General features: G+C 49.5%; 1 protein-coding gene across 1 annotated transcript; it reads right to left on the minus strand.

The window, feature by feature from the left end:
• Positions 1–622: 622 nt before the first annotated feature.
• Positions 623–27,209, minus strand: DPT (dermatopontin). Its single transcript, XM_003999161.6, has 4 exons — positions 26,806–27,209; positions 14,780–14,905; positions 4,740–4,847; positions 623–1,819 (listed from the first exon to the last, which is right to left on the minus strand). The coding sequence occupies exons 1-4, from the start codon at positions 27,135–27,137 to the stop codon at positions 1,753–1,755; spliced, it is 633 nt and encodes a 210-aa protein (XP_003999210.2). The 5' UTR covers positions 27,138–27,209; the 3' UTR covers positions 623–1,752.

Here is a 27,209-nt window from a genome sequence, read left to right on the forward strand (position 1 = left end):
TGCTGTAAATTAAAATTGCCAGGGAGGTGGAAACGAAGAAATGGAAGACGTTACGCAAAGTCGGAACACAAAAAATGGCCTTATAGGGCAACGGAGGCAAAGGAAGTTATCTTAGCTCTGCTTCCCTTTCACGGTACCAGCCGTCACCATGGGAAATGGCAGGTGCATTGGCTGGGATTCACCATCTTGGCCACCTTTGGTTTTGCCTGGCTGCCTGCTCTCCTGGGTCCACTGGGGGAGAGGAGGAGGGAAGGGCGGCACAGGTTTGAAAACAAAAGGTAAACTGTGTGGATAAGAGGACTAGGGGCTCCCAGAGTTACAAGTGCATGTGGCAAGCTGGTGGGAGGGGGGCTGAAGGAGGCTGATGGCAAATCAGGTTAGGTTCAAAGGCAAAAACGTGGTTCTACCCTCGGTCCGGTCCTTAGTGAAGGCACTTGGTGCTTTATGTCTTAATTATTAGATTCGCCAGCCAGACTCATCATTGTCGTCCCGGTGCCTCGCACGGTGCTTGGTGCTTGACACAAATCACAACGCTAAGTGACATTTGCTGAACGACTGGCGTGAGTAATTGAAAAGGAGAGGGGCAGACAGCAAAAATCGACCCTTAACATGTGCAGCGCAGTGAATGTTAACATTTTTATTTCTTTTATGATGAAGAGAGTACAGAGGGCTGGGGACAGAGGCATCAGAGGAAGAGGAAAGACAGTGTCACCTCTGCAGAAAACACCCCTAAACTGTACATAGAAGAGAAATGGAGTCCCAGGGCCGCCTTTCCCAGCTGGAAAATCGGGACCAATCCAGGTGAGTTTTCCAGTAACTCCCATGGCTACAGGGCATATGCCAGCCTTCCCAGGAGTCCTGGCCATATCTCCAGGTGCCAGGGGCTCAAACCCTCTCTTCTATTCCCAAAGCAACCTGGCCACTCTTTTTTTTCCCTCTCAAGTTCCTGACTCGAGTCCCATGCTCTGGTCTCTGTCTCCTTCCTTGTACTTGTCTGACTCGAGCCAGATTTGCACGCGTTCCTCTGGTTTCTGCGTCATTGTCATTACCATTGTCATACCTGAGAGGTATGCCAACAACCTTCCTCCCACTCAGAAGATTCTTCCAACGCTAGGTCTTTTAGCTCTGCCCCAGACCCTCTTATCTCCCCATTTTACCTCCCTGTCTCCTCCCTCCTGGAGCGCAGAGCTCTGCACTTGGACTTCCAGACAAGCCTGGTTTATGTGGAGGGGGAGAGTGGAAGCATATCCCCTCAAGGCTTGCTGAGGATCCTGGGTTTCATCCAAACAGACTGAGCTGCCAAGACCTTTCCTGCCACCCTCTTCAGTTTCTGTCATTCACTCCCCTCCACTGAACCCCTTCATAGACAGCACTCAGCCCCGGGCCTGCCTGCAGCTCATTTGGTAGTAAAAGCCGTAGGGAGGCGGTGACAGGTGCTCCTGGAACCAGGCATTTTTCCGGCTGTGAGCATGCCCACTGTGTATGCAGTGTGCAAGAAAGCCATTGTCAGTCACGTGAAACGGTTGCTATGGAACGTGCGGAAAGTGAGAACACGATTTAATTGTGGATTTTATTAGAAGTGTGATACTAGTCAGAAAGGCCCAGAAGGCTGGCGCTGTGGCCACTAACCAGCTCAGGGAGAAGAAAAGAGCAGTAGAAACCGCTTTGGAGCTCCAGCTGACGTGGACCTGTGTGGACATCCTCCGGTCTCCTGGCCCCGTTCCCCTCGCCCAGATTTGGTAGGTGGAAGCTCTAAACATTCGCAAATTCACAGTCATAGTCGGTCATTCGGCACATTATGAACTTCCACTGGCGATCCCTGTGGGGAGAGAGTCAAAAGGCAAGCCAGTGAGGACTATCGCTGCCGAGGGAGAAGCAGTGAATGACTTTTGGAGGATTTAGGAACCGAAGGGGCACCTAATCTCATGTCGATCTCTACGAAGTCTCTAGAAAACCGACAAGTAATCCACCTGTGAGGTCAGGAGTTCTCGACACCTCCTTGGTCAGGGCAGGTCACACCTTGCAGGTGACTGACAGGTTCCTGGCCACGTGGAGGTCCCGTTTGTCACCCAGGGTCTGCTGGCCACTGCTCTGTCCCATGAGTACCTCCAGGACAAATAGGTGCACAGTTTGGAATAAAAGCATTTATTTAGCATCGTCTCCTTTCTACTGTAGAGAATCTTCTCTTCCATGGGCCATCCATTTGCTCATTTATTCATTTACTAAATGCTTCCCGAGTTCTAGGCTCCACACCATACACTGTGTGTTTCCATTCAGAAAACACCATGACGGGGAAATGAAGTGGGGGGCCCACAACCCTAAGCCCCCATAAAGCGAACAAGAAAATGCCCCCCATCCACGCACGGCAGAAACTGAATCGTGTATTCGTCCTAGAGGTCAGGCACGCGGATGAAAGGCCATAGCATTGTTCGATTGGGGAAAATGAGGTGTGGTGGGTACATTTCAATGGATGTTCTTTGCTAAGGGCAAGCCTATGTTCTTTGTTCACGCATTTAACTGCATATTTAACTGCCTATATATACGTATATACTGCGTATATTTTTGAGCGCCTGCGTGGTGCTCTTCTGGCATAATAATACCGCCTAACAGCGATATGACAATTATACCCGCTATTTGCGGAGCAACTTTGGTACACCCAGCATCACACTGGTACACAGGTTTGCTCGTTTAACCTTGACAGTGATTCATGGGTTTAAGTGAAGAAACAGACTCCGAGAAATACGTGCCTTTCCTTAAGATAACTAGGCAGTGATTTCAGATTCCAAGAGTGTTGAACTCAAATCTTCCTCTTTCTCCTGTCCCACGATACCAACTGTAACTACGTGCCTATAACCCCACCAGAGGACACGGCTGTCACATCCTTCGCAAAGTCCCAACGAAGGGCAAAAATAAAAACCCATTCCATCCGTGGTCACGCAGATCCTTCCAAAGCGCAGCCTGTCGTTCAATCTTAGAATTATCCTTCTCCCTTTTCAACCTGCCAGGCTACTTCCCAGTTATTGTGAACAATAACTGATCCTGAGAAGGTCTCCATCCAGCCTCCGATCTGGAAGGTAGTTCTGGGAGATACCTCTGGCCAGCAGCTCTGGGGCGTGCTGCTCAGTCTGAGTCCGGATTTGGAATTCTGAGTCTGTTGTTTCAAGTCATTTGCTTAAAATCATTGGCAGGAGGGTCTCCCAGTTGCTCCCCAAGGGGTTTTTTTGTTGTCACAACTATGGGGGAGGGGAGGTTGCTAGTGCCATCTAGTGATAGGGGTCAGGGATGCCGCTAAACATCTGGAATGCCTGGACCCGCGCCTGCAACAGAGAATCATCTGGCCCCAGATATCTACAGCACTCAGGCTGAGCAACTCCATACCAAGAAGACCCCACTATGATTTGCATATGGAAGGAAAGCCCCTGCCCAGTAAGTCGGTCCTGCCCTGACAATATTTCTCCAAGGAGGTGGCCTTAGCATCTTTCAACAGAGCTGAAGGAACCCACATTGTGGATCTTTAAGCCATTGACTATTAGCGACAGCAGAAAATCTCACGGGCACGTTCATAGTAAACAAACGCGTGACACGGTATCTCAGTTTTCCAAGGTCCTGGGTTAATCCCCATAACTGATACATTTCAAGCCAATGGGAATTGGGTATTTTAACCACCAACATATATGTCTTTTGTCGTGATTTTGGATGGTATTCTTTCCATATTGTAGTCTTTCCTGCCTTCTTAAACAAGCAATGCAGAGCTAATTTTCCTGTTGATGTGGAGACGTCACAAGAATACTGAATGCCCTGCTACACTGTTACCCAGTCTCCCCTCTGGGATGGCACAGCCACTGATTTTCACCAGGCTCCCCTGTTTTTTGAGTTCTCAGGTCTTTCCTTTTCTTAAAAATAGTGTGTGTGTGTGTGTGTGTGTGTGTGTGTGTGTGTGATGCCATTTGGCGATTTCTTCTCCCTGGTGAAGAGTTTCATTCCAAGCACTATTTTCCCTGATCATTTTTAGACTTTGTGCTTCTAGAAAATAGACAACTAAGCTAGTTTAAAATGCATCTAAAATAAGAACGATTAATGTGTGAGAAATGAAGGGTTCCCTTATGAATAAACATAAAGGTTCTTTGATGATGGAGCCTGAACCATGTAGGGGGCCTTTTCAGAGCTGCTTAATGTTTGTTCTTTTGTTTTTTGTTTTTTGTTTGTCAAATCCTGGGCCATGTTAAATACGATCACTTCAGTTAGGTGAGATGTCGTTTCATTTAAAAGCATAAATTTCCCCGAAAGGTAAGCCACACTCACATTCATCATTAGTCCATTATTGAATGAGTCAATGTAAGTTTTGTTCTGTTTGCAAAACACGTATGGGTGACTTTTTGGGAATTCATATGCTGTGTGAGGCGATTATCACCTGACAGAAAGTCCCTGAATTTATAGGGAAAGCGCTCTCTGAAATCGAGTGAAAGGCAGAGCTTAGAACATCATGGGAGACCTAGCTGGGGTTTTCCTTCTCTGGAGCGGCCTGGAACCCATCATTATTTCCAAGGGTGAGCTGCTCCATGAAATGGTTGATGAGAATATCTCCATTCCCACAGCCGTCCATCACCCTGGCAACCTCTCCCTTAATTCTAGACCAAAGAGGAAATAAACTAGAGAAAACCCCGGATGGAAGTTCCTGCTGACACGGTCCTTGCTGGGGTCCCCAGTTCCTTGGACTCCTAGCCCCTGGGCAGGCTCACCTTTCCACCGCAGAGAAGGTGGTGGTCGCTCCTCGCATATAGTAGTCGTAATTGTAGGAAATCATGTCCATTTCTTCCCCATAGTGGCCTGGATATTCTGTGGTCAGCCTATGCGGGAAGAAGAAAAGTTTAGAGGAAGAAGCACTATCATTACAAAGAAGAGAGGGTGTCTGAACATCACGGGAAATCCAAGCCAGAGTTTGATGGCCTCCAGTAAACCTTTCCAGGCTGCAGAAAGGCGATGGGCAGTTGCCTCCCACTTCTCATCTTCCTTCTTCTTGCCATTAAACTACACACTGAAAAAGATGTAGATAACTCCTCGGGCCTTGAGGAAATATTAATTAATATCACTAGTAGTCCGTTCCAGACAAGTCCACTGGAATCGTGTTTCCAAACTGTGGATTGTGACTTCTCAGTGGATCATGAAATCAACTCACCTGGTTATTTCCAAGTGAGCTTTAAAACATAGGGGCGCTTGGGTGGCTCAGTCGGTTAAGCGTCCCACTTCAGCTCAGGTCATGATCTCGTGGTTCGTGGGTTCGAGCCCCGTGTCGGGGCTCAGAGCCCGGAGCCTGTTTCAGATTCTGTGTCTCCCTCTCTCTCTCTCTCTGCCCCTCCCCCGCTCGCGCCCTGACTCTCCCTCTCTCTCAAAAATACATAAACATTAAAAAATAAAAATAAAAAAATAAAAAGTAGAATAGGAAATATCAGAGCACATGCTGAAGGTTGTGTACGTGTGTGTAAAAACTTTGTTTCAAATATACTGTATATGTGTGTGTAATTATGATGTATGCATGGTGTGATAGTTTAGTATGTATTTTTTTACTGTGAGTCATGATTAAAGGGTTTGAAAAATATTAAAATAATATTTAATCCCCACAAAGGTAGTCTTTTCCTTGTCCACTATTGTTTTGTGGCACCTGGAACAGTTCCTTCTATGTAGGAGGTATTTGCTGAATAAATAAATGGCCTTGGGAGAGTCACTTAATCTCAATTTCCTGCTGTAGAGAAGAATGAAAACTACCTTATAAGTTTGTTATTGGAACTAATACTCGTATGTGTGATGTGCAAATGGTGGAAGTTGAGCCATAAGGAGCAATTTGTTTCTTCTTCCTCCTCCTTTTTCTTCCTTCTCCTCCAAGATTAGGTTGATCCCAGGCCTCCCTAAAAGTAGGTTTGCTGTGGTCCACCCTGGAATAAATCTAGAACCTCCCGAGGCTCGTAAGGGGATCTTCAGGACCAAAAAGGGTCCTTTCAGTGTGAAATGGGTGTGCCAAAGTCTTCATCTGCGTCTCCAAGGCAGTTAGCGAGTGTCAATAATTTCATCCGATTTGGATTCACCAGGTCATTGTGCGTTATTGTATATCTGTTGATGATCCAAAGACCTTCCATTATGTGGACTTAGTATTGCAATGATTGTCATGAAATCTTGAAAAGACTGATTTATAAACTGGAAGGGCTCGGAGGAGGATCTCAGAGCTTGGCTGCAGCAAGATCAATGGTTAGCTCAGGATAACGTGGGGTTAGCTAGAGCCCCAAAAGCCCGTTCTCGAGGCTCACAATTCGTCTTCACATTATATAGTTGCCCTCCTTCTGAGACTTTTCTCAAGACATAATTATGCTCCATTGGGATGCCAAGCCCAACCCAGGGGGGGTTATGTGTGTTTTTGCCTAATGTGTTCATGAAGGAAAATTAGACTCTGCTAATTCAGAAATCTATTCAGTGCTTCTAAAGGGACCCAGAACAGGAACTTCCCTTTCTAATGAAAGTGTTAAATGACTCATAAATGGACTTAATAGGGCCTCACTTGGATCCCATTGGTTTTTGATCCGCGAGGATTCTAACAAGTGCTAGACTAAAGTTTATCCAAAAAAAAAAAAAAAAAAAAAAGAGGCATTGGTTGAGAATGTTAATGATGCAAATTAGGATTAAAAGAAATGGGGTAGGAGGTGTTTTCCTTACTTCAGGGAACGTAAAATATTTTCCGGAACTTTGAAACACTCTTTGGATACAATGCATGAAAGCTAAGTGCCAAACAGTTTTATATGTGTGAAGGCAGACTCTACATATGGCAATACTCTATTGAGCTAAATCCAATTACTAAAATTATATGGAAATGACCAGGCTAGATATTTATTTGTTTTTAAATTTTTACTGATCTGACCTCAGATTACTTGGTTAGTTAAACAAATTTGGACTAACGTGGAAAAGAGAGGCTTGCATTAAAAAAAAATCACGAAGTTCTAAGCTTCGAAGGGGAAAAATGTATCCAATACTTTAACCAGCATTTTCTATTGCTTTATTTTTGGTAGTGATCAGATACAGGTCCCTTAATCAACTGGACAGTTGATCTCTGTGGGGGACTGCGATCCAGTAAATTTCTAGATTGCCCCAGAGAAGGCGTGCATGTTCATTAGTACATTTCTGTCTCGGTCCCGCCGGGTTTTTGTTTTATTTGATGTTTGGTTCTTATTGTTATTTTGTTACAAAACTGTGAGATCAAGTTTGGACTCTCTTACCGGACCCTGGATTAACGGGGCCAGGGAAGGAATTTACATATTGATGGAAATTATGCCTGCTCTCTGACGCTAAAAATGTAGAGAAAGAAATGGCCCAAGTCATGAGTGGGAAGTGAACAACCCAAAGACCATCCATAGAGGGAACTACTGTTTCAGTACGATCCAGGATCCTGAGTTTTAGAACCAAATAGATGTGTCGCCATTTTAGTTCTTGATGGTGTTGGGCACACACAACACGTCTTAATAGAGGAAAGCCCCAGCAATAGCTTCTATGAGAGAAAAGAAAGAATGTAAACTTTCATAGCTGGACACTGAAACAGGGGCGTGGGGACTTGTCAGGACATCAAAAGAACTTATAAGGAAGCAGAAAAACACTGAAATGGGTAGATTATTGAAGGTCTCCATTGGGATCCTCACATACTCCCTTACACAGAACTGTGTGTGTGTGCGCGCGTGTGTGTATGTGTGTGTGCGTTCCTCCTATCACTTTGGATGAATGACTATCGGGGTACACTTTCTCACCCCATGATACCTACCTACATACATAACTACATACATAAATGATACCCCATTTACGCCATCTGCAGGCAAGACAAAGAACTTGACCGAGAACTTGCAAAGTGAGGGAAACTAAGCGAGAACTCGATAACGTAGAACCCCTTTACAACTTCCTGTGTTAGATGGGGTCGAGCGAGATGGAAAGAAATTAAATAACATCTCACTTATGAGCTGAAGAAAACTCAAACTGAAGGGATTTTTAAGATTGATAGAGGAGATTCTCATCTAAGATTCTCATCTAAGATTAAAGCCCTGAAATTATCAGCAGACCCAACTAGAGTCAAAACAGGGCTGCTGCGGTGTTCGCTACCATCGATGGAGCCACAGCCGACAGATGTCCCTGCTCCTTTTGCTGTGAGAATGGGGCGTATCACAGAGCCAGGCCCAGATATATGTTATCACAGCCATTTCAAAAGAGGGAGTAGAGCTACGATTTAGTTGGATAAAGAGGCCGGTCTTACTGGTTGTTAGAGGTTTGGCTGAGGACTGGGTTTAATAAAGGAACGGGTTTTAAATCTATTCCTTGGCAGAGAGTGACTCAGTGTAAAACCGTAACAAAATCCACCTCTATCATCGATTACGGGGCAGTTGAACCTACAGTCAAACGTCGCAGCCCCAGGATCGGTTTCCCACCCGCCTGATCTGCTGGCAGTGGGGACAACTGGATTATACGACGGCCTCCTGCAGGCTGCTCTCGGGCTGTGTGCCCCACCGATGTGCACATGGACAACGGGGCCTTGTCTCGTGGCCCCGAGTCAGCGAGGACCACGTCCCCAACCTTATCCCGCCACGTGGGACAGCAGGGGAGCACACACCACAGCCTCCCGAAGGTAAAAGCTGGAAGAACAACCCAGCTTTTGCAAATTAACGCATCAGGATGGGAGCTTCAGCTTCTGTCTAAACAAGAATAAACTGAGGGTGTCTTCTGACCCATTCTTTGGTGAGTAGCCCACGTTCAATCGACATTTGAGAGAAGCTGCTTCTGGTCAATCCAACCTCTAATCTTGTTTTCCTCCTGTTTCCTCCACTTCCCAATCGGCACCTTATTATTTTATTTTATTTTATTTTATTTTATTTTATTTTATTTTATTTTATTTATTTTTTTTATTTCATAGTTTGAGGGGGGGGGGAGAGAGAGAGAGAGAGAGAGCGAGCAGGGGAGGGACAGAAAGAGAGGGAGACAGAGAATCCCAAGCAGTCTCCACGCTGTTAGCTCAGAGCCTAATGCTGCGTTTGAACCCGCGAACCGTGGGATCATGAGCTGAGCTGAAATAAGAGTCGGACGCTTAACCAACGGAGCCACCCAGGTGCCTTGTGCACCTGATTTTAAATACCCTCTTCTAATGTCCTATTACTTGTCGGCCCCACATATGTAGCATTTAATTACAAAAACAGGATCCCATAAATATGTCTTTTTTTCACGATGATGACCAGTGTGGTGAACTCCTTAAGGGGACAGTGGCCCCCACAGTGGCGTGAAGGAGAAATTCAGCATTTGTAGAACTGATGTGTTGAGGTTGGCCTACGTTCTACATCCGGCTACAAAGAGGTTGTCCCTCTCCGGCAGGCAAATCACGGAGAAGTTTGTTTTTGTTTTTGTTTTTGTTTTTTAAGTAAACAATCTGCTCACGATCAATCCTCTTGCACAAAGCTATTCCAGGCAAGCCAGCAGGCATGAGGATATTTCAGGTTGGACCAATTTGCTAATGGCCTGGCATCTCCAATAGGAGCCTCATCAGAACCTGTCTGAATTATTTGCGCAAAGATGTGCAAAGACCCGAATGCAGTTATGCGTGAAGGAAAGCACCTGCGAAGGAACAACCACCTGGCTTCTCCCCCAGAGAGCTGGGGAACTGGCCCCGTGGGGCTGAAGGCCCAGGTCTCTGCCGTCCCCCAAGTGCCATCCTCTGTGCAGAGACCTTAGACCCTGAAGGGAGGAAAAAAAAGAACCTCGGATGCTCATGTCGACCTTCTCCTGGCGTTTTGGAGATTTAGATCGCAAAAGGTTCAAATACGTATCACAGCACATGGAAATGCGGTTCCAGAGACATCTCTGACTTCAGTCAGAAGAGGAGAACCTCTAAATATTTTCCCAATTGCTCTCTTGGAACTGAATTTCCAGCTCACTGGCCACGCCCAGGGCTGCTCAGCAAACACATTTATTTCCACGCTTCCTGGCTCTCATCAGCCACATTGCATCACGGTCGCCCCGGTCTTCAACACTGAGGGGAACAACTCGGCGTCCCACATCTCTGCCCCAGCTCACATCACCCCCTTCTCTGCTGTTTTCCCTTCTAGAGGCCCCACCGCCTTACTCCCTGGTACTTCGCCCCTGTGGGTCTTAGTTTCTCCTCTGGATTGAGAGAGCTCAGCACTGCGTGCGGAGCCTAGGGCTGGGAGGCAGCTGGACCTGCTTGAAGTAAACAGCGGGCGCACGCTAGGTGCTCAAGGCATAAAGGGTACCGTCGTCATCCTTCCTGGGAACTGAATCCAAGTCTCTAAATGGTAACCTATTTTATATCCATTCACATTCACTGGCTGCTGAGGCAAAATTAATGGAAGGAGTGATGGTCTCTAGACTCCAGTAAAGGCAAGCGGACTAGCTAGAATGACGCAACAGATTACGTCTATCGCCGCGAGGCTTGCCTTGTTCTGAGGAGCTACGGGGCCTGGCCTTGGGGTGGCCGACGCTCACTCGCCAACGAGCCACACCTCTGAAATTGCTGCTTTTGAACTTTGAGCCTAGGGTGGGGGTGGTGGGGGGAAACGCATCACTGCCATGCAGGCAGCACATACAATTTCTCAAGTGCAAAACACTGTGAACAGCCGCTCGGGCTGATGAAAGGTGTGACTGATTCTGCTCAGGCTCAGAGCGGCTGTTGTCCCCCAAAAGGAGCGCTTTGGGCCTCAGGCAATGCGAGGCAGCCACTGTTCATAGAGGAAGTGACTAAACTCAATGCGAGTTGCTTTAAAATGGGAGCGGAAGGGAAAAAAAGTGGTTAGAGAGGGAGGGAGCCAAAACATAAGAGACTCTTAAAAACTGAGAACAAACTGAGGGTTTATGGGGGGTGGGAGGGAGGGGTGGGTGGGTGATGGGCATTGAGGACGGCACCTGTTGGGATGAGCACTGGGTGTTGTATGGAAACCAATTTGACAATAAATTTCGTATTAAAAATAAATGCAACATCCAGTCCTATTGTCTCAAAGCGTGGGTGTCTCCACCTCTCTGATACTGGCTCCCAATGGCTCGGAGGAACCAGTGTAGAAGCCGCCTTTCTTCCCAGACTCTGGGCACAGTGCTGAGCAGGGGCGGGGGTGACAGACACAGCAGTGGAGGTGCCTGTGACGTCATTCTTGTCCCTGCCATGACTTCAGGCAAACACCACCCATCTTGTATTGAAATCTGAACCACGAGACCCAGAGTTGAAGGTTAGTTTGATCGAGTGCTCTAGAGTGGGGGGAGAAGAGTGTTCTGGTAAGCTGATTTCGTTGTCGTGGACTCGAGCTATCTAGGCATTAAGGAAAATATTCTCTGGCGTCAGACTCGAGCTTCAGGGAGAGGGGAGCTGGGCAGCAGAGAGTATAACGTGCGAGAGTCATGGGACGTCTGGGTTGGAGGAGAACTGAACATGTCGTCTATATTGATTCTGAGGAAGAACATTATTCTTTGTCCATCCAAACATGCTATGCAATGAACGTAATGAAAGGCCACAGGTCTGGAGAAGAACCATGAGAAAAAGGAAATAGATGCTCAATTCAAAACCGTTGGTTCCTGGGACCCATCGTCTACATGAGGCCGGCGTCACCTGCCGATGGGGGACGTTCTGGTACATGGCAGGCAGCAGCTGTAGCTGCTGGGAGCCTGGGGATTATTAACACACAGGCTCCGAAGGGTTGTGGCTCCGTCAGCGACATGTGTTTGTGGTTTGCAGACAACCGGACAAAGATTTTGAATTCTCACATGTAAATAAAGACGTGTAAGATGTACATATGGAACCCATCCAGTGGGGACTGTTTAGTGACAGCGTGTCTGAATCTATCAGAAATTCTCTCTTTTGCTCTACTCTCTAATGAGAAACTTCAGTCTGAAGCAAGAGCAGCACCTTGGTCCGAACTAAAGAAATGAATCTCTCGCTCATCTGGGAGGTGGTGGGGTGATTTGTGTTTTTTTTTTTCTCTCCCTGCAAGAGCAGTGCTATTTCTGAATCCTTAAAGGCCTGCACACACAAAGAGGATAGATGCTCATTTAGCGACTTCCAAACAGTGTCGGGCTCAGTGCAGCAGATCGGCTTTCAAAGTGGGAGAGAAAAAACGTCCCCCCACACACGCATCTAGTTCCCGGGGAGGTAATTCAAGCCAGTTTAAGTGACAGAAAGGGAGGCTACAGATTGGAAGGTTATCAGCGGTTTTCACTGTGGGAAGGTGTGCGAAAACACTCCTCACCCCGGCAGGCTGTTAAAAGGATCAAAGAAAACAATGCGCGTGGAAAAATCCTTTTCAACTAGAAAACGTCATCCTAACAGTGTCAGGTTTCACCACGGTTCCTGTTCCTATGGGCTTGCAACGTTCATCCTAGAAATTGATGAAGGGCCTGTTTTGTGCCAGGCAGTCCTTGGTGAACAAGACCTAATTTTTGCCCTAGAGACTTCATTCAGTTTAGAAAGACATATAATAGAAGGAATGTCATGACTCAGTCAATTTAAAGACATATGATATAAGGAACGTCATGACTCAGGCAATTCAAAGATGCCACTAAGATGTCTAGACAGCCCAGTGGGATAGTGAGTGCGTGTGGCAATCTCACTTTGCAGCTTCTCCAAGTTTTCCTTGGGACAGCCATGGTGGCTCTCGGCTCTGACACCATGCAGTCAGAATAGATGCAGCTAAGCAAAGCATTCCTCGGAGGGGCTTGCCTCCAAGTTGACTTGCCGTGTCTTTCTGAGTCATTCTCTCCACTTTCCCCCCACTGGTTCTGCCAACCCTCTAGGATGGGGGGGCGGGGGGGGAGGCACCGCAGGCGAGGCTCGGGGTGAGTTTTGCCATGGGGCCCTGAACGTCTCCGGCAACTGAAGAAAAGTTGCTCATCTCCCTTTTCCCGTCTTTAACCCAAGGCGTTTGTTCCTTCATATCTACGTCCCCGTTCATGAAATTCTTCACATCCTAGCAAGTCGTGGGTTGCATCTAAGGGAACTCAAAGAGTCATTTCTAAAGTGCGTGAGAGGAAGGACATCCAGCCCTTGTGAGGAGCAGGACGGAGGCTGGAACCAGCGCTCCAGTGATCAAGGGAAGTCCGGGGCATCATGAGACAATTAATGGAATTTTGAGATATAACGATCTGGATGCCTCTGGGATCTCAGCATTTATTAGTTGGCCAGGAGGCTGGGTCTACACGGCAGCTGGGAGGGTTGAAGGGGACAGATCATAGCCGGTGGCAATACCGGGTATATATTATCTCAGTCCTCACAAAATTAGGGCGGGTGTCCATCCTGCCCAGGGAGGCCCGCTCTGGGCTGACTCCTCTTTACCCCCTCTCTCCTGAACATGCTCCTCTGGGCCACCCGGTATCCTGCAACCCTGATGGCTCCTTTGGAGCCTAAGGGGAAATCTTGCCAATGTGGTGATGGATTAACTGACTATTAGTTTGTGGCTTGCTCTTTCAGATAATTTATTTGCAGTGTAACTGGCTCTGAATGCCTTGCCACAAGGGAGGCGGATTTCATGGTGGGGGTGGCCTCTGTTGGCCGACTCGGGCCGGGAAGATTGGGAAAAGCCCCATTTCTCAGGTCACAGTGGGCAGACTCCTACCTCCTTCTCTCTCTCAGTGGGGCCCAGTCATCTTTCGGACCCTCATCCTCTCTTTGGAAACAATTCTGGGCATCTGGTTGCCCTTTGCAAAAGCACCTTTGGAGTCAAGGAATTTTTAGGGCTCAAAACAACCTTAAAGATCTTTTGGTGGCTTTCGGGAGTTTAAGGACTCCTGGAAATTCTCTGTAAACTTTTGTTTAAACACGCCGAAGACAGGATCTATAGCTTTCATGAGATTCTTAAAAACCTCAGAGATCCAGAAAAGATGGCTAGACTTGAGACCCCGTAGAGAAGGAAAGTGACTTTCTAGAGATGTCACAGTGGACGAGGAGGAAGGCTGGGGGAGGAGGAGGGGAGGGAGGGAGAGGACACGTCAACACAGAGACACAACCTCAAGCTTCTTGTTGCCCCATCAGGGTTTCCACGCTGTGCCACCACGCACGGGCTTTAGGTCCTTGCCTTTGGGACCTGTCACAGTTCTAGCCTATGTCCTAGTCATGCCTGTGCACCTGCCACGGTGGGGTAAGAACTGCTTTATAGGGCAGCTTTGGAGAGTTGGAGGAGGCCCCTGCTCCTTCATATGGAATCTGGATTTTCTAGTCACCATAACTTTGGACAGAAAAATGTTAAGCCTTTGGAACTGCCCATCCTCAGAGCCACACAGGCATCTGTGGAGGAACTCTGGTTACAGAAGACAGCATAACCCTCAAGGCTGCCTTTTCTGGCATCACACGGCAGAGAGATAAATCACTTGAGTGAGCCACCCTTCAAATGTTGCCACTTTGGGATCCATTTGTCCAAGGCGGAAATGCCTGGCTTGTTTGCACACCCAGGAACTTGGGACAAGTTCTAGAGGTGACATCCCCATGAAACAGCTGGGTGACTTCGGACAAGTGACTTCCTTGTCCTATCGTTCTGTTTTCTTTCCTGCCAAAAGAGGGGTGTGGGCGCATTGGGTTGGCGACCTGTAAGGTCCCTCCCTGCTAGGATATTATTCTAGCCTTTTCCTTAATTTTATTTGTTCATTTCCTTCTATATGCTGGCTGTTGCATTCTAAGCTTGTCTGTGACCGCCCAGGCTTATCTGAAGCCAGAAACATGGACCAGAGCACCCCCCAAGCTCCCCTCTGGACTCCAGGCTCCTTCCGCCAGGCTCACCAGCAGGAATATGGACATCTCTTGCTGTAGCGACAGCAGTAAAACTGCCATTCCCGATCCAGCACGGACTCAAAATAGCGGCTCTGGAACCCCGCCACCAGCCCATTGTTGGAGCACGTCTGGTACCTGAAGAGAAGAGAACAATCCAAAGTGAACTGACGACAGAGACACTCAAGACCCCGGCTGCCACCGTTACCAAGCCAGGCCATGCTTTGACTGACCTAGATTCCCAACACCGTATTCCATTTTTATGCAAACAGTCAACACTTCGTTATATTTGTAGAAATCACATTACGCTCACCGTTAAAATTCACATGATTCAGAATCTTTCAGCTGAAGGAAACTTGGGGGAACACTGTTCCTGACAGACTTCTACGAATGTAGAGTTGGATACAGGAGAGCGTGAATGGATGGAAGCACTTACCCAGGAGTCTTCCTACCTCCCGCTAAACCATAAGCTCTACCTGGTCAGAGCAGATTTGGGTCAGATTTATCCCCAGTGCCCACGGTGGGTCCTGGTATATGGAGGCACCACCACAGGGTGGTGACAGGCCAACTGGGCCTCAAACTGGGCCTCAAACTGCCTGGACGAGCATTTTTCCTGCCTGAGAGGTTGCGTTCTAATTCTTCACAGAAGGTATCTCCTCTTTTCTGGTCCACAGACCCTCCCCTCGACCATGGGTGTGGTCACCCTTTCCTTGTCGCTGGGCCCTCACTCTGGGGATCGGCCCCTTTTCCCTTCACAGCGCCTTCCTCACTAAGCGTTGGTTTTGGACGGTGTGTGATCATTTCTTCCTTTGTCCCACCTCCTTTGCCCCACTTCCTCTCTCCCCTCCCCCCCCCCCCCAAATCGCACTGTGGCCTGAAGGTTGCCACCTTGAGCTGATATTGAGGACGCTGTTCTCCACCTGGCCACAGAGGGCCACTCACAAGGGGGGTGGGGGTCACTCACAAGTCCTTCCAAAATAAGTCTTTAGCTCCTTCGGATTCTCTGCATTCCCCACCCATCCGGCCACAGAGCCCGATCCCTCTCTCGAGTGAGCGGAGCAGGCAGTTGTCTCTGCGTCCTGGCCTGACAGCTGCCGGAACACAACCCCGTTTTCCCAAGTCCTGGTACATTTCCAGAAACGATCACAGATAAAGAATAAGTGCTCCGTGCTGACGGGTGGGAGGGGCTGTGCTGACACACAAACTAGAAAACCATCGGTGGTGACGGGTTTCATGTGATTCTTTGGAAGTGCTAGAAACGATCTTGTGGATCTGACACTAGCAATTAAATATATTTCATGGCTCTGATTGGAAGGCTTTACTCTTGCATCCATCTCCGTGCTTCCGTGTGGAGAGAACTGAGACCTGGGCTTGGTGCTTGGCCAGCCATGCAGATTAGCCTGGGTTGCTGTCCCTGGAACTTGCAACAGGTGCCGGGACCCTAGAGCCCTCAGCTCCAGGAGCTCAGGAACGCAGATGAAAATGCCCTTGACGCGCTAGCCTTCTCTGCCCTACCGTTGCCCACATCTTATTGGAAGCAGTGCCCCCTTGGGAAGACGCCTGGCACGTGTTGGAAGCCACGTGATTGGAATGGGCTGCCAGGCTCTGGGGCAGTGGAGTGTCCAAGATGGTCTATGACAGACTCATTCTGGCAGCGTGAGTGAGAGCTTTTCAATAGAAAGCGCTAAAAGTTGTCCACGAAGCTTCTGGTGTCTTCTTTCTTACCATCACTACAATTCTGGCTTCCTCTAAAAAAAAAAAAAAACAAAAAATGTTCCTTCTCAGAACTGAGCCAGGCTGTGGTTTCCCTGTGGCTGTTGTTCCATTGTTCTGGTTTGTCAGAGGCACTCGGATCACCACAGGGACAGGGTTCCCAGGGTGATCATTTCCCTCGAGTAAAAATTAGTGCGGCAAGAGAAGCTGACCTGAGCCCGTGGAGTCCCGGTGCTGAAGGCATTCCGCGTCCTGTGAATTCTCTGCCGGTGGTCAGCCGGGCAGCTGGCCCCACCGTCCCGCAGGGCAAGTGTGCCTGTCACTCCCTCATTCGCCACCTCAGGAAGGCTGCCCTGTGAAGATCATTTGGACACGACAGGCACGGGGCGTAAGACCGTGTGGCAAAAGTTAGAGAACCACACAGGGCTCGCCTCTCCTACCTTCTGTCCCGTCACCTACACATGTTGCTAGAGTGAGCCTGCACCGGGGTTTTGGTAGTGCGTGTGGCCAAGCCATGAAATTATTCCTCCCTGAAGTGGATTTTTGTTGGGGTCCATTTTCACTCTCACGTGGCGATCGGTGGAGCAGAAAGGCTAACAGCATGGGATATGCTGCCGGACCAAGTGCTCCAACCACCCCCAGCTGTGTCACCTTGGGTGGGTTTCGTAGCCTCCAACAGCCTCGGTTTTCTCATTTGCAAAACGGACATAATAATCGCACATACTTATGTAGGTTATCGTGAAGACGAAATAACACCACGCAGATAAAATCCTGGCGCTTACTAAATGACTTATTATTGACGCTTTCGACGCTTGCTCGGTCATTTATTATTGCCATCATACTTTCATTTCGTCCACTTGACGACTGTTGAGCATACGCAACGAAAGCAGCCTCGGCTCCCCAGTCTCCGGTCAGAGGAAAGCTGGTGGACTCCAGTGCATTCTTTGAGGGTCTGTTTCCCTAAAACAAAGCTCACGGGGGTTGGATGCCTTGGTTGTAGACACACACCCACTTTGTTTTTTTTTTTTTTAATTTTTTAAAAATATTTATTTGATTTTTGACAGAGAGAGACAGAGCCTGCGCCGGGGAGGGGCAGAGGGAGAGGGAGACGCAGAATCCGAAGCAGGCTCCGGGCTCTAGGCTGTCGGCCCAGAGCCCGATGCGGGGCCCGAACTCACGGACCGTGAGACCGTGAACCGAGCTGAAGTCGGTCGCTCAACCGACTGAGCCGCCCAGGTGCCCCGACACACACACCATTTTGTAGTATAGATACTTAGATCTCACTTATCACCCCCAGTAGAAGGTAAAATCCTTAAGGGACAGCTTGATCTTTAGTTTGAAGTCCCCACAGTGCCTGACACAAGGGGTCTAGCAGATGTTTAACAGAAGAACGAACGAATGGATGACTGATGACCGAGTTGACTTGGGAGAGCCCATCGCTTAGACCCAGAAAGGACCCTGAAACTCCCCCCCCTCCATGAAATTTCCAGTACCCAAGTGAGTGATCATCTCCCCACATCCACCTTCGCCCTCAGGAACCAAGCCTCCTCAGGCTGAGGGTGTCAACTGAATAGAGCTTTGGGCATTCCTCCCCTCCCTTCTGGCAACTTTTGATCTTTTCTGAAAGCACCTTATTTGACAAGAGTCACTTAAACATTTGGCCACAAGCTGCAGAATCACAAACACGGAGCGGGCAGGGGAGAAGAAGGGTGAGGGTGGCTGTAGAGGGGAGGGGTGCGGGGGAGCAGGGGAGGGCTGGCATGGCTCGAGTGATTCAAACCAGTCGTTAACAATGGTTAGTGATGGGGGCGCCTGGGTGGCTCAGTCAGTTGAGCGTCCTGCTCTTGACTTTGGCTCCAGCCACGATCCCAGGGTCATGGGGTTGAGCCCCGCATCAGGCTCTGTGCGGACAGCAGGGAGCCTTGTTGGGATTCTCTCTTCCCTCTCTCTGCCCCTCACCTGCTCGTGTGCTCTCTCTCTTGCAAAATAAATAAACATTAAGAAAAAGAAGTGGTTGGTGATGAAAAGACACAACAGAGGCTCTGCTCTCCTTTCCGGCACCTGTGCGATGCTCCTGAAGGGGCCTATGGGAGGATAAGGACCCAAGCCCGTAGGCTTCTGGGTGGCTTATGACGGGACCCCATGGAAGCCCTGGGCCCAGATTCCCTGAGAACCTCGGGGTGCCCTGCTTCAGAGGCTGTCTACTCCCCACGTCGGAAGGCAGCCTTTCCTTCTCACCAACCCCGTGAAGGCCGGAGGTTCGGTTTTGTCTCACAACCTGGATCATCGTTGGCCCGGCTCCCCCTGACGGGAGAAACTTTCCAGAAGGTAGACTAGGAGGCAGTTACTTAGTCCCCCCCTTACGATCCTCAGGGAGGAACCTTCTCTGGGAAGTGGCCTTTGGAAAATGGCTTGTCTTGGGCCTGTTGCCCCGAAAGCAGAGACAGAAAACGTTCTCCTGTATCTGCCGCCGTCCAACAAAGAAGCATGCAGGGGAAGAGCTTTTGTTGAGGTCTGCGCCTGTCCTGTCCTTACCAGGCCGTGCGGAGCCTCACCCAAGTCACCGTGAGGACCGAATGAAAGAACGCCTGCAAAAGTCTTGGCCAAGACAGAAACCGGAAAAGCCGGTGTGAGGGAGACTGTGTGAGACACGGTGACCCGGCCTCATTCACTCCGCCAAACTTCTCCCCCAACCCGGCTTGAGGAGGGCTCAAGTCCCCCCAAGAGAGAATCGTTATTTTGGAGTGAAGCCTCGATTCCCGCTAATTCTCTTTTCCCCAGAATAATCCTTCGGGTTCCTCTAAGGCATTTATACCAGAGTTCACAGGGCTTTAGAATGTTTCTTAAGTCTTTCAACAAACAGACCCTCATCAGAACTTCCTCTGTGCCTGGTGCTATCCTCGGTCTTTCCAGAGGGCTGTGCTGGGAAGCACTCACTGTGGAAATTCAGACAGTGGGGAGAAGAAGGGGGTTGACACTAAAGGCAGAGAAGAAAAATGAGAGACCAGGTGGGGACCTTGGGACAGGGAAGCGGCCAGGGGCAGAGACGAACCCAGTTTAGGGGCAAAGTGTGACAGTGCAGAGTTTTTGGAGGTCAGTGCTGCACCGCTGAGTACTGGGCCTCCTGCCACAATGGTGGAGACGCGAACTACCTATTTAAATAATGTCGAGCTGTCCGCAGGCTGTTCTCTGCCTGCCCGCATCTGGGGAAGAGTTCTGCCGTCTTCTCTGTCCCGGTTTCATGTCTGCCGGCCTGTCTGCCAGGTTTCCAGATGGGGAAGCACGAATGGCCTGTTGAACAGCTTTTCTGGATAAAAAGACACAGGCCAGGACCGAGGGAGAAAGACAAATTCTCCCCACAGTACAAACTCCAGCCCTGTTTTGGAAAAACACAAGAAGTCAAGGCTACCCCGAAGGCCTCTGAGAAGATGCAGATGAGCTTCTATGATGGATTTATGGCCTGAGATCAGCTATGGCCTGGGAATAATTTCAGGTCACGTGGGGACTGCAGGCTCAGCCCCGGGAGACCTTGAACATCAATTATCGCAATGTTTGTTGACCAGGAGATCTAACGCTACTTCCAGGTCTAACTGAAAATGTGACAAATATTCCAGACGCTCGTAATGTACATTTAAATATTCATAGATCAGAACCGAATTGCATGTTCCTAAAACAAAATGGTACGTACCCATCAGGGGTCTTTGTAAGCCCTGTAAGCCCGATTTATATTTCAGCGCCAGCTGTCCAATTCACTGTGTGAAACTGAGTTTCGGTTTCTACAGAGTAGTCGTAAGAGTAAAAAGAAGCGACCTTTGCCGGGGACTTTCCATGTGCCAGCCGTTGTGCTCAGCACTGTCTCTGTGTTCGTTATTTCAATCACCCAAACAATCCTGTGAAATGGCTTGAATAACCAGTCCCCCCCTTCCCCACCCCCCCACTCGCATTTGGTACACAAGGATGCTCAGGTTGGGAGAGGTTAAGTGATTCCCCCAAGGACACACAGCCAGGAATGCCTACAATATTATCGAAGGTGCTTATCACAACAATTCTAGGGGGTTGTCTTTGTAGAGGTAGAAACTGGGTCTTGGAACGTGGACATGATTTGCGTCAGCAGTGGGGGAGGGGGCAGCGTTTTAAGAATGGTCCTGTTTGGGGGCGCCTGGGTGACTCAGTCCGTTAAGCGTCCGACTTCAGCCTGGGTCACGATCTTACGGTCCGTGAGTTCAAGCCCCGTGTCGGGCTCTGGGCTGATGGCTCAGAGCCTGGAGCCTGCTTCCGATTCTGTGTCTCCCTCTCTCTCTGCCCCTCCCCCGTTCATGCTCTGTCTCTCTCTGTCTCAAAAATAAATAAACGTTAAAAAAAAAATTAAAAAAAAAAAAGAATGGTCCTGTTTGACTCCAAAAATTACCTCTCCACTGCTTCAAAGAAACACACACGTGGACGCACAGAAGAAGCAATCCTAAGTCTGTGGGTCAGACTTATTTACTGGGAAAATTATGTCTGACAAGTACCCCGGCAGGAGCAAACCCCCTACCGGAGGAGGGAAGCTTTGCCATCCTGATCAGCCCAACCAAGAGCCAAGTTCGCAGAACTCAAGGTTTCCCCCAGACGATTGATTCCTAGTACTTAGAGGCGCGACCTAGATGGAAAGTTGGCAAGAATCCTGGATCTGCCATAACCCTCCTCCTACACTTGCCTCCTTGCCTCCAGAAGTCATTCTTCGGTGGATGGGGTATCATCGCCAGCCCAGCACTCACCACGGCTCCATCCAAGCACAAAAACAATGCCGACCTTTCACATCCGCCGTCAGCTCTGTGGCATCAGACTGTCTGGCTTGGCCCCCCCCCCCCCCCGCTACTCATCAGCTCGGAGCCGGCAAGTCTCCCAACGCTCTGAGCTACAGTCTCTCGTCTGCGAAACCGGGAAATAATAAGGCCTGCCTCCCAGTATTACCGTGAGGAACAAGTAAGATTAGATAGACCATGAGGAAGCCAAGGGCATACGTAGACTGTATATCATTTGTCTTCAGGTTCCCGGAGTCTGGCAAAGTTTGTGATGATGAGCATTTGGTAGTGAATGAATGAGCAAAGGAACGTATAAATGGGGAATGTTTATAAACTCCAAAGCGTCACATAAATTAGGCCAAGGGTAATAGCTCCTATGCCGAATGTATTTCTGGCTCTCTTGGCCTTTATTCCTCTTATACAAAGCAAGGAGACTGCTGTGAATTATTCTCCAGATCCCTCCCAGCTCCGGGCTTCTTCGACTCTGTTGCCGTTTCCTCATAAACTCCCGGTACATACCCCACTAGCCTGCATCGTTGTTTTCAAATATCTTTTTAGTTTGAAATAGATGCAGATTTACAGAGGAGTCGTTCCCTTGACCTTATCTCTCAGAACTCCGGTGCCTTGATGAACACCCAGGAAGTGACATCAGTACGGCCCTAACGTCCGGACTTCACTTGGAATTTCGTCGGTTTTCACACTAATGCCCTTTTGCTGTTCCGAGATCCAGCCCGGAATCCATATGGCACTGGGGCTCTGTGGCTTTTGAGATAAAGAGCTCGCTACTGTATTTTCTTTCTTTTTTTTTTTTTTTGAAGCTTATGGGGACGTTAACATTTGGGGGGGTGGGAGAGTGGAAGCTAAAAAAGAACTTATCTTAAGTGTGTCAACCATCCTTTGTATGTTTTAGAGAACTTTGGGAAATCTCAAAAGACCATCCTGCAGGGCCGCAAAGGCAACTCGTCACAGTGAGATTTGAACAATAAAGTTGGGCCCTATATTACGGACAGTGGAATGCTGAGACTCAAAAATGGAAACCAAACGGCGTCCCCTGCGGAAAAATCCGCAGGCTTCTTTGGTGAGGGCGGTGGGAACACCGGCTGGGATTGGGACTGCCTAAGCCACTAACGAGTCAGATTTAGTCTTGCATACGTATTTAGTGGGCCTGCTTTGCACAAGCCTTATCCACGGCGCTGGAGAATATTCTACGCAGCACTGAATAAGACGAAGTCCCTACATTTGTGAAGCCTGTTTTCAAGGAGACGAGCAATATACAAATACACATTGGCTAATGACAGGTGCACCACCGCAAACATAAAGCGGGTTGGGGAGTGGAGGGTGAGAAACGTGAGTTTAGAGAAGGTGGTCTGAGGAAGGATCTCTGAGGAGGCGGGCGCTGTGTGTCCTGAGTGCTCAGAACCACAGATCAGGAGGGCTTGCCCCGTACTACCCAGAGCCCTGGTCTCCATTAGAATTGGAACACTGAGATTATGGAAAAAACTGAGTTTCTGCCCACCAGTCCCAGGTTCAGACTGACGTGGGTGCTCCCACAGCTCAGTGGGAGAGTTTTCCTTTCTCCTCTTCTCCATCACGTGGCTTGTCGTTCACGAACGGTTCATTTTGCTTTGAATTCCCTTGCCTTTGGAGGCGCGTTGAGTAAGAAATTGAACTTGAATACGCTGAAATTGTCAGCTCTGATGGAAGCGGCCATTGCAAAAGGTCTTCCTGAGGTCCTTTGAAGTCCAGGGGAGGGGAGTGGAGGAAGAAAGCAGGTGCCAATAAACACAACGCTGTTCCTCTGAATGCAGGCTCCATGCAAAGGTGGCTTGTCCAAACCCAGCCTCAGCAGATTCCAGAATCTCTGAACCTTTATGGACCGCCCAGGATGTGCCGGGCATCTGTTTACATGAGATTTGGAGTTCCCGTATACATGTAGGGTTCCTCTACACATTTTTCCTTGCACCCTATTGCGAAGCGGGTGTTACACCTTTCTTTCTTTCTAGAATGAATGCGCAGGACCCCAGGGCCGGCAGATGATAGCAACAGGAGCTGTGAATCAGGGGTTTCCTGACTCTAAGACCAAAGCTCTTTCCACCGCGTAACAGCTCAGCCTGACTAGAAAATTCCAACTTCATCTTGTTCCGCCCAGGACCGACATGTCCTACAGCTTGTGCTGTGTCAATTTAGAGACGATTCCCCGGGAACAACACAGCCATGCCCTGAAACAGCGAAATGCCACGCGTGGGACCTACGTAGAGCCTCCTGGTGGTCATTAGTTGGGGAGCCAGGATCCACACACCAGAATCTGGCATTATGGTTTCTACAGAGAAACCACAGCAAACAGCAGTGTTACGAGCCGCTCAGCCACGGTTGGAGCACCTTTCCAATCTGTGCTCTTATTAGCAAGCGTCTTTATTTTTTTTACTTATTTTTTTATTATTATTATTTTTTAGCAAGCGTCTTTAGTAGATCTTATGTATTGTCGTCATACCTGAGCTCGAGATTCCTCCTGCCTCTTAAAATAAACCGGCAAGCTGAGTCAGTTATACAAGGTGGCCAAATTGCTTTTGGATACTAGCCCTTTATCCGAGATGTCATTTGCAAATATCTTCTCCCGTTCCGTCGGTTGCCTTTGAGTTTCGTTGACTGTTTCCTTTGCAGTGCGGAAGCTTTTTATCTTGGTGAGGTCCCAACAGTTCATTTTTGGTTTTCGTTCCCTTGCCTTTGGAGACGTGTGGAGTTAAGAAATTGCTGTGGTTTCTATATACAATGGAATACTACTTGGCAACGAGAAAGAATGAAATCTGGCCATTTGTAGCAACGTGGATGGAACTGGAAAGTATTACGCTAAGTGAAGTAAGTCAGGCAGAGAAAGACAGATACCATATGTTTTCACTCATAGGTGGATCCTGAGAAACTTAACGGAAGACCATGGGGGAGGGGAAGGAGGGGGGAAAAAGTTACAGAGAGGGAGGGAGGCAAACCACAAGAGACTCTTAAATGCTGAGAACAAACTGAGGGTGGATGGGGGGCGGGGGAGAGGGGAAAGTGGGTGATGGGCATTGAGGGCATCTGTCGGGATGAGCAATGGGTGTTGTATGGAAACCATTCTGACAATAAGTTATATTTAATATACATATATATAAAAAAAAAGGCAGCCAAATTGCGCAAAACCATCAACGACTCTTTCCCCAGAGCAGATTACACGCTGCAATGCAGCCCGTGGGAAGACGTAACTGCCCCTCAGCCTACAAACAAATCCCTTCCTTTCAGAGTTTTCACTGACAATGAAGTCTCAACTCCAGGCAATAATCATCTAAAACCATGCCTCTGGGGTAATTGGTGTTGGTCCTGGGGCAGCCGAGGTTTACCGTAAAGGGGCTGTTTTTCATGGTTGTGCATTTTTAACTCTGTGATTAGCTGAGTAGCAAGCTGGCAAGTTTAAAACTAAACATCATTTGCTTCCTCTGCCTAGCAGGGATAAACACAAGATCAACAGAATGCCAGAAAAATCCAAGTGCGTTTTCAGGGCCAAACGGAGCGTGGGGTGCTGGCGGTGTGGATTCTTCTGGGATCATGTAGTGGGGCCACTCGTTTTCCAGATGAGGTGGGAACCCAGAGAGTTGAACCACTGGTCCAAGGTCACATGGTCTTTAGAGCCCGGATCCAAACCCAAGCCTTCTGACTCAGAGCCTGGGGCTTTTCCTTTGGGGTGAAAAAATCATCTCCGAGTGCCGTTTTACTCTGTCTCTAAAAGGGGGGATTAGAAAGGGGACCCATCCATATCATGGCCCCCCAGATGGAAGGACCAGGTGGAAGTATAACTGGGTTGGTCCTGAGCTCCAGGCCAGGCACTGGGACCTGCTTCAGGTCTTTGAGGTGAGGCTACATTCTGAGTTGGCCGCCTACCAGAAGGAGTTTGGGCTGATTAAATCTGCTCACCGGAGGCAGTGGGGTAGACGGGGAAGGCCGGATGAAGGGCCCCACTTGCAGCTGCTTGTGGGACCCTCTCCCCATCCCTTCCACAGGCTGGCGGAACCCCTCGTCAGTCATGGGTACCGAGCTGGTCCCCCGTCCTCCAGGGCCGGGCTTGTGCTCTGACCTTTGCAGATCCCATCCTCCCAGGATGAAGAACTGCCTTGAGTCCAGCCCTGGTCCCCCAGCTGAGCCAATGGCCCCCACTGGGCGGGGGCAGCGGGCTCTCAAATAGCTCATCACCGGGACCACGCACATCCACTTTGGAGTTAAGATCCAAATCCTGGCTCTAGCACTTTCCGGCTGAGGAAACACCTGGGTCTCTAGACCACAGTTTGTCTGCCTATAAAATGACTTAGAGATTTGTTTTGAGCACTAATGAGGTAATCCATACAAAGCACTCAGCATGGCTCCAGCCCAGCAGAAGCACTCAGTAAACGGTGGCTGTTTTTACCACTCAGAGGTCCCTTCTCTTGCCTGGCTCCTCCGCGGGTCACTGTCTTTGCCTCTTGGCCTCTCATCATGGTTCTGTCTGTTGACCGAGCGATCCCCCAGAGTTTGACCACCCCAACCCCCTCTATGCCACATGCCTGCTGGAACCTTCATAGAGCCCTGCCTTACAGCAGCCTCCCAGCTGGGCATCCTCCTCCCTGGACCTGCCTCCCCTAGGGCTGCCCTCCCCTCCCAACCTCCCAGGGCTCCCCTCCCCCTTCCCCCCCCCCCCCCAGGGTTCCTGCCCCCAATCCAGGCTGAATGAATAACCAGCCTAGCCGTCAGTAGTACTGGGATGGGCTCCTGACCAAGTACTGGGGCTGGGACGGTCACACCCCACAGCGAATCACAGACTTGGACCGTGTCCATGCCATTGACTGTGGCGGAGCCCCGTCAGGCAAAGAGCAGCCCTTCTCCCCCAACAGTTTTCCATAAACTATTTTACAGTGGTGAAACCCACTTTCGGCTCAGGCAGAGAGAAGGGGCTCAGTATTTATAGTTGAGAGAGCACATCTTCTCAGGGCGGCGGAGAGGTTTTTCATTTCACTTCTCTTTGCCTACATTTCTCTGCCCCCCCCCCCCATTCGCTTGCTCTCAGTTCATGTTTCTCAAACGGTCTGTGGGGAGGGGCCAGTCATTTCTCGTCCCCCGACAACCGTGCACCAGTCCTTTGGTGAAACAGTAAAAATAAATTGCTGCGAGACGAAAACGCCGTCCGGACACCACAACGACGTTGGTTGTGGGCTCTAAAGTGTCTTAAAGACTGCCAATTTCCATACTCCTCTGGTCTGCAGGCTGGGAACCTTCTCGCAGACCCAAAGCAGTCCCTGGACCAGATTACGAGGAGGGCGGCCTCTGGAAGGAACAGAGGCGCGGGGGAGCCCGTCTGCACTCCCCATCCTGGGTCTCTGTCGTCTAATGTCGCCGCTGGGCAGCGGCCCGGCCCCCACCACCCATGAAAGCTACAGTGCACTCCTGGCCTAGTCCTGGCACAGACCTGAGGCTGTGGTCAAGCCGATGCAGGGGGACAGATGTGCCACCAAGCCCCCGCCCGAGAGCCCAGGCCGCCCTTACCACTCCATTCCAGCTCTGTTGATTTCCTCCCACCAGCACTCCGTGGGCTCCCCGAGGTTCTGGGGCGTGGGCATGCAGGCATAGTTCCACTGTCTGTCCGAGCCTTCTTTCTTGTTGAAGATGCTCCTCACGGCCACCACCACCTGCCCGTGGGGACACTGGTAGCTGAAGCCTTGCCGGTTCAGGTTGACCCACCCGTCATCGCTGTAGTCATGGTACTGTTGGTAGGGGTACCCGTAGTCACCATACTGGCCCCAGGCCACGGTGACCAGGGCCAGCAGCACCCACAGCCGAGTGAGGTCCATGCCGCCCGGGCTTCTGGCAAAAAACATCACCCTAGGTCTGCGGGGCTGACCGTTTTATACAGCTGCCGCCGACATGTGGCTTCCAGATGTGGGAGAGCA

The sequence above is a fragment of the Felis catus genome, chromosome F1 (assembly GCF_018350175.1).
Source record: "Felis catus isolate Fca126 chromosome F1, F.catus_Fca126_mat1.0, whole genome shotgun sequence".
Taxonomy (NCBI): Eukaryota; Metazoa; Chordata; class Mammalia; order Carnivora; family Felidae; genus Felis; species Felis catus.

Excerpts from the sequence above, each read along its gene's own strand:
- DPT (XM_003999161.6), bottom strand. The coding sequence starts at position 27,137 with ATGTTTTTTGCCAGAAGCCCGGGCGGCATGGACCTCACTCGGCTGTGG. Across the intron at positions 14,906-26,805 it reads AACAGAGCTGGAATGGAGTG|GTACCAGACGTGCTCCAACA; the intron begins GTAAGGGCGGCC and ends TCTTCTCTTCAG. Across the intron at positions 4,848-14,779 it reads AGATGTCCATATTCCTGCTG|GCTGACCACAGAATATCCAG; the intron begins GTGAGCCTGGCG and ends CTTCCCGCATAG.